Source organism: Chrysemys picta, chromosome 3 (genome assembly GCF_011386835.1).
Source record: "Chrysemys picta bellii isolate R12L10 chromosome 3, ASM1138683v2, whole genome shotgun sequence".
Classification (NCBI taxonomy): domain Eukaryota; kingdom Metazoa; phylum Chordata; order Testudines; family Emydidae; genus Chrysemys; species Chrysemys picta.
Window position 1 is genome coordinate 94,352,758 of NC_088793.1, and position 7,696 is coordinate 94,360,453.

The following is a 7,696-nucleotide window of genomic DNA, read 5'->3' on the forward strand; positions in this document are numbered from 1 at the left end:
ATTTGCTGCTATGTCGAACATCCTTCCTTTATAGCTGTGTTTTCTTGGACTTCATGTATGTCCTGCAGCAATCTTTTCAACCATGGCACTTCCACTAACTATTATTGCAAAGCCTACTCCAACACATTTGATTTGTAACTGTGCTATTGTCAGTGGATTGGATACAGTCTGATTGCATCTTTGAGCCTGAGTTCTAATTCTTTCTTAATAGGCCTGATTTTTTAAAAACATCAATTCCAAATACTGTTGATTGTACACTGAGTTATTCAACACAGCTTAAGTCTTGCCCTATTTATCTGTCTTCATTCATCTCATTTATTTTATGTGAGCAGTATGCATCAGACTTTTGCAAAAGTACTTCTTGCGTGTGCTGACGGAATATAAAAATCAACTGCTGTTGTCCTTCCAATTGCAGAGTTTCACTAAATGCTGAGACACACAGATTGCTGCTGTTAAGCTATGCATTTATCAGCTCAAACCATGACTTCCTTCAGAAAAAAACTCTTGGGAGCACCAAAATTAGGTGAAAATGATCTCTAGGCTACAAAGTCTTGCTATAAAATAGGCTGGAGCATGGTTTGGCCGCCTACAGAGCAGGCAGGGGACTTGGTTCTTCTAACCCTTAATATCCTGAACTAGTTGAGAAGTCCCATGGAGTGTTTGGAGGAGTGGGCATTTATGTGGAAGCCCAGAATTTCCATGTACTTTCTTAGGCCTGGTCTACACTAGGCGTTTATGTCGAAGTTAGCGCCGTTAAATCGAATTAACCCTGCACCCGTCCACACTGCGATGCTATTTAGTTCGACATAGAGGTCTCTTTAATTCGACTTCTGTACTCCTCCCCGACGAGGGGAGTAGCGCTAAATTCGACATGGCCATGTCGAATTAGGCTAGGTGTGGATGGAAATCGACGCTAATAGCTCCGGGAGCTATCCCACAGTGCACCACTCTGTTGACGCTCTGGACAGCAGTGCGAGCTCGGATGCTCTGACCAGCCACACAGGAAAAGCCCCGGGAAAATTTGAATTTGAATTCCTTTTCCTGTCTGGCCAGTTTGAATCTCATTTCCTGTCTGGACATCGTGGCGAGCACAGCAGCACTGGCAACGATGCAGAGCTCTCCAGCAGTGATGGCCATGCAGTCTGGGAATAGAAAGAGAGCCCCAGCATGGACTGATCGTGAAGTCTTGGATCTCATCGCTGTGTGGGGCGATGAGTCCGTGCTTTCCGAGCTGCGATCCAAAAGAAGGAATGCAAAGATCTACGAGAAGATCTCTAAAGACATGGCAGAGAGAGGATACAGCCGGGATGCAACGCAGTGCCGCGTGAAAATCAAGGAGCTGAGACAAGGCTACCAGAAGACCAAAGAGGCAAACGGACGCTCCGGATCCCATCCCCAGACATCCCGTTTCTACGAGGCACTGCATTCCATCCTCGGTGCTGCCGCCACCACTACCCCACCAGTGACCGTGGACTCTGAGGATGGGATACTGTCCACGGCCGGTTCCTCAGACATGTTAGGGGACGGGGAAGATGAGGAAGGAGATGAGGAGGGCGAGGCAGTTGGCAGCTCTCACAACGCTGATTTCCCCGACAGCCAGGATCTCTTCATCACCCTTACAGAGATCCCCTACGAAGCGTCCCCAGCCATTACCCCGGACACAGAATCTGGTGAAGGATCAGCCAGTAAGTGTTGTAAACATCTAAACATTTATTTTTAACAAAACAGGAATATTAACAATTAAAAGAATGGGTTGTTCATGATTAGTGTGCCCTAGGCGCTTAACGGTTTAGTAAGGGGCAGTGCAAGTTTTGAAAAGAAATCTAGCAATGTCCGGTTTTCAGTGATTGTCCTGCACAAGCCGCTCTACTGTGTATTCCCTGCTACTGCAGCTACAGTAAAATGCGGTCTATATGTGCGGGGATAGAGCAGTAATCCTCCTGGGACATCTCGATGAAGCTCTCCTGGAGGTAACTTGAAAGCCGTTGCATGAGGTTCTTGGGGAGAGCGGCCTTATTGGGTCCTCCGAAGTACGACACGTTGCCGCGCCACGAGATTATCAGGTACTCGGGGATCATTGCTCTGCACAGCAGGGCGGCATACGGCCCTGGTCTTTGGAGGCTTTCCCGGAGCATTCTCTCTTTGTCGCTCTCGGAGATCCTCATCAGGGTGATGTCGGCCATGGTGACCTGCTTTTAATTAGGTAGGGGAATGTTAGTGTTGGGACTGCTTTCCCGTTCCTTTACAGAACTGTCACCGCTGGTTTGCAGCCACGCGGTGGAGGCGGGAGAGGGGCAGCCGAAAGGGATCATTCCCGGGGACAGCCGCGAGGGGGTGGGACAGGGGCAGAGTTCCCGCTTGCCGGATTGCTGGCAGCAGGGACTGACATTGATTTAAATGTGAAATGAGGCCAGTGGTAATATAAAAGTTTTAAACTGCCACAAGTGTACGGCTTACCATGTCTGCCTGCAACAGAAATTCCGTTGTGCTGCCTCGCTTCTCAAATGTGCTGTTCAAGACCCCAGGCACAGAATGCGAAGGCCGAGAATTCGACCTTGTGCTGAGTGCGCATGTGAAAGGTGCTGTGCATGGTCTTGTTCACAGAGAAAGACTATGTTCTTTGTTCACAACTACATTTATCTTTCAGAGGAATTCACTCCCTTTTTCCCATTTCCACAGCCCCGTCTGCGACTGTCTCACAACCTAGCCTGGAATCACACTCCCAGAGGCTAGCGCGGATTAGGCGTAGGAAGAAGAGGACACGGGAGGACATGTTCTCTGAGCTTATGGCCTCTTCCCAAGCCCAGGCAGCACAGCAGACCCAGTGGCGGGAGAACTTGACCCGAATGCACCAAGCCAACATGGATCGGGAGGAGAGGTGGCGGCAGGAAGACCAGCAGGCGACTCAAACGCTGCTTGGACTACTGAGGGAGCAAACGGACACGCTCCGGCGCCTTGTGGATGTTCTGCAGGAACGGAGGCAGGAGGACAGAGCCCCGCTGCAGTCCATCTCTAACCGCCCTCCCCCGCCACCAAGTCCCATACCCACCTCACCCAAAGTGCAAAGAAGGAGAGGCGGCAGAGTCCCTGCTAACTCTCACTCCACCCCTGCAGAGAGCTCTAGTAGCAGAAGGCTCTCATTTCCCAAAATTTGAAAAGTTCTTTCCTTCCTGCCTGACACAAGCCCACGTCCAAGTTTCACCTCCCAATGCCATGTGTAGTTGATAATAAAAAATTCGTTTCTGTTAACTACTGTTTCAATCATGTTCTTTTGGAGGAGGAGGGGAAAGGGGGTTGGAAATTGGACAGGACAGTCTCCTTTGGCAGGGTACATAGTCGGGGGCAGGCACAGCAGCAGGGCACATACACAGTGCAGTGATGCAGTGACTAGTTGCCCCGGTTAGTCTGGGAGGTTGTTTTGATGTAATGTTGGGGGGGGGTGGGTTGCTCTGTGACTTTGTGGCGGGGGAGGGCAGTTACAGATCTTAAGCGCCGGTCCTTAGACAGGATCACAGAGCCACACAGCATGGGATCTGTAACCGTCCTCCCCCTGCCACAAAGTCAAATAGACCTCCCATACACACAGTCCCGATCAGGAGGGGTGACAGGCTCCGTTGAAACAAGCATCCCACCGCAGCGGAGCCTGTCAATCCTTGAGTTTAGAAGCTGCATTCGCATCACAACACTAGACCCGCCCCGCACCACAGTCTGCGTCCCAGTTTTAAAAAATTCCCGCTAAAACAGTATTAAAGAAAACGGTGTGCTTTAACAAAGTAGAACTATTTTTATTTCGACACGTGTGTTGGAGGGGGGGTGAAGGGGGTATGTAACTGGATAGGATAGTCAACATTACCTGGGTAAAGAAACGGGGGCAGGTTTAGCTTCTCAGTACACAAACTATAAAATCACAGGTTACCCTGCTCACTCAGGAACTTTGCTTTCAAAGCCTCCCGGATGCACAGCGCTTCCCGCTGGTCTCTTCTAATCGCCCGGCTGTCTGGCTGTGAGTAATCACCAGCCAGGCTATTTTCCTCAACCTCCCACCCCGCCATAAAGGTCTCCCCCTTGCTCTCACAGAGATTGTGGAGCACACAGCAAGCTGCTATAACAATGGGGATATTGGTTTCGCTGAGATCACAGCGAGTCAGTAAGCTTCTCCATCTCCCCTTGAGACGGCCAAAAGCACACTCCACCACCATTCTGCACTTGCTCAGCCGGTAGTTGAAGAGTTCTTTTTCAGTGTCCAGGGCGCCAGTATAGGGCTTCATGAGCCAGGGCATTAGCGGGTAGGCTGGGTCCCCGAGGATGACTATAGGCATCTCCACATCCCCAACAGTTATTTTGTGGTCCGGGAAGTAAATACCTTGTTGCAGCCGTCTAAACAGACCAGAGTTCCTGAAAACACGAGCGTCATGAACCTTGCCCGGCCATCCCACGTAGATGTTGGTAAAACGTCCCCTGTGGTCCACCAGTGCTTGCAGCACCATGGAAAAGTATCCCTTTCGGTTAATGTACTGGGTGGCCTGGTGGTCCGGTGCCAGGATAGGGATGTGAGTTCCATCTATGGCCCCACCGCAGTTTGGGAATCCCATCGCTGCGAAGCCATCTATGATCGCCTCCACGTTTCCCAGGGTCACTACCTTTGGCAGCAGTACATCAACGATTGCCTTCGCTACTTGCATCACAACAACCCCCACGGTAGATTTGCCCACCCCAAACTGGTTCGCGACTGACCGGTAGCTGTCTGGCGTTGCAAGCTTCCACAGGGCTATGGCCACTCGCTTCTGTACACTCAGTGCAGCTCGCAACCGGGTGTCACTGCGCTTCAGGGCAGGGGACAGCAACTCACAAAGTTCCAGGAAAGTTCCCTTCCGCATGCGAAAGTTTCGCAGCCACTGGGATTCATCCCAGACCTGCAGCACTATGCGGTCCCACCACTCAGTGCTTGTCTCCCGTGCCCAGAATCGCCGTTCCACGGCATCAACATGACCCATTGCCACTGTGATGTCCTCGGCGCTGGGTCGCCTGCTTTCTGACAGGTCTGTGCTACTCTCAGACTTCAGGACATCACCGCGGTGCCGTAGCCTCCTCGCCTGACTTTTCTGCATCTGCCTCAGGGAAACCTTTATGATAAGCTGCGAAACGTTGAGAGCGGCCACAACTGCAGCGATGGTCGCAGCGGGCTCCATGCTCGGAGTACAGTGGCGTCCGCGCTGTCAATGACTGGAAAAGCGCGCGAACTGTTTTCCCGCCGGCGCTTTCAGGGAGGGAGGGCGGGAGTGATGGACGGATGACGACAGTTTCCCAAAAGCACCCTCGACTCATTTTGTTACCCAGAAGGCATTGCCGGCTACACCCAGAATTCCAATGGGCAGAGGGGACTGCGGGAACTGTGGGATAGCTGACCACAGTGCACCGCTTCGAATGTCGACGCTATCACCGTTAGTGTGGACGCACAAAGTCGAATTACTGTCCTTAGTGTGGACACACACGTTCGACTTTGCAATATCGATTACAAAAATTCGATGCAAGTAAAATCGAACTACTCTCGTAGTGTAGACAAGGCCTTAGGCTCCCTCAAGAGCTCAGAGAGTTTTGGTTGCAAGAATTGCTGAATATTGCGTAAGGAACATCCCATGTGGACAGTCTGGTTCTCTTCCCTTGGAAATGTTCAACGTGAACTATGCTGATCCTTAAAAAAGGGATGTGAGACAGTTACAAACACTGACCTGCAGACATTTTATTAAATTTCAAAACCATTACCATTAACTATTTCTACCCAGAGTATTAGTAGTCTTTTGCATACGGATTCATGCTAATGGGGCAGTCACATAACTAGACTAGGGCTTGAGCTACGAAGGCCTGACAGCTATGACTTCCTCATGCTTAAGAATACTGTGATGAGGGGGGACCAGCAGACCTAGATTGGGAGAGCAAAGGTGGACCAGCAGGTCTATAGAATTCCTTTTCTCTTTCTGCCCAATCCTGCAAAACACCTCAGGCCCACATCCATGCCGGTGGGGCTCTCTAAGTTTAGAAAGGAGTGAGGGCAGCTGCACTTCCCAGCCTGCTCACCTCTGAGCCGGATGGACATCCTCATGGGAGCTAATGCTGCAATCCCAAGGCTTCAGTGAGACTTTTGTTTGTGTAATGACTACTGAACCACAACTTTGAAACTATAATTTTCCTTTTGAAGCATCATGAACTATCTCCACAGCAACACCTGTAATACCCCAGAGTTGATTATAGCTGCAGATGGGAAAGCAGCAGTTCTGTAGAATAAAAGATAGTGTGTTCACACGACCATAGTCATTTGTAATAAGGAACAAGGGGAAAAGAACATGTGAAAACCAGAGGAAAATATTAAAAGACCATCCATTGTTCCTAAATATTTGTAATGAGGCATCAGCAGTGCTCTTTAAGTTAATGGGGTTTCTGCTGTATTCATATTATTATTTCTGGGATGATGTATATTTCCTCTTTCATATGTGGAAACCTGGAAAAGATTCACAGCATTTCTGGAAGGGCAGAAACCATTGTTGTGTAGTTAATTGGAAAACCCACAACATTCACTTCAGTGGAATATGCTATTTTATTAAACCATCCTGATGAATACTGTAGTTATAGGGTATGAGGACCCATTATCATAGAAGAATATTGTAGAAAATAAGAGGTAATATTCCTCAGGAATGAGGAGGCCCAGTTCTCTTACACCATCCTGGTGTCTGGTTATCTGTGCCACAGTTTCCCCTCTGGTCTCTCAGATGAATTCACACATATGTATGTTCTGAGTAACACCTTCGCTACAGGGGCCTGGTTTATTAAGATACAACACTATATATATATATATATATATATATATATATATATATATATATATATATATATATATATATATATATATATATATATATAAAAACCAGTTCCTTTGACTCTCTCAGGCATGAGCAGTCCTCCCTAGGGCTGCAGGGTTTCTCCATTAGTCCATCATGTCTACCCCTTCAGGCTTAGTCCTTTCTGTTCTTTGGTGCAGGATTGTCCATTTACCAACTCCAAGAAGCACAGATGACCGTGTAGGGGACCTTGGTCTCTTCCTTCATCTCAGGGACCAGTCCTGAGACCCTAACAAGTAGAATGATTGTCTGCTCCAGCCTCAAGCATCTGCATCACTGTTCCCTCAGAGCTATGTCCTATTCTGATCAGCTGTCCTTCCTCATGCCTCCTTCACCACTCCCTCCTAGGCCTTCCTTGGGCCACTTCACATTAACCCTTCATAGGCTTCATTCCCAGGCTTCTTCCCTAATTGCTTTGGAGAGCCTAACCATTATCATCCCCCCTGTCTTGTGTTAGCCCCAGCCTCTCTCCTACTGAGAGAAGAATGCTTCTTTTGTAGCATGTAGCCAAAGATAGGATATAGAGGTGAGCTATAGGTACTGATTAATGTTATAGCAACAAAACCTACATGGACAATATGGGAAATATATATTGCAATGTACCACTTAAAGCCACTTAGAATATTTTGGGGATTTTTGCAGACATAGGGTGTCAGCAATGTGCTAACCACAAGTTGTTATGGCAACTGAGTGACATAAAAGTTAATGAGTATAAGGGGAACTAACAAGTTAGCCTAAGAAAAAGAGGGCACCCTAAATTGAGTGTGGTGTGGACAAACAGATAAGAAAAAGTGACTGAAACC

The 7,696-nt window shown here is 48.6% G+C and overlaps 1 protein-coding gene across 1 annotated transcript; it reads left to right on the top strand.

Annotated features, from left to right (window-relative positions):
• The first annotated feature begins 966 nt into the window (after positions 1–966).
• Positions 967–3,249, top strand: LOC135982336 (uncharacterized). The gene is made up of 2 exons (XM_065588451.1): positions 967–1,685; positions 2,680–3,249. The coding sequence occupies exons 1-2, from the start codon at positions 1,109–1,111 to the stop codon at positions 3,153–3,155; spliced, it is 1,053 nt and encodes a 350-aa protein (XP_065444523.1). The 5' UTR covers positions 967–1,108; the 3' UTR covers positions 3,156–3,249.
• Positions 3,250–7,696: the final 4,447 nt, after the last annotated feature.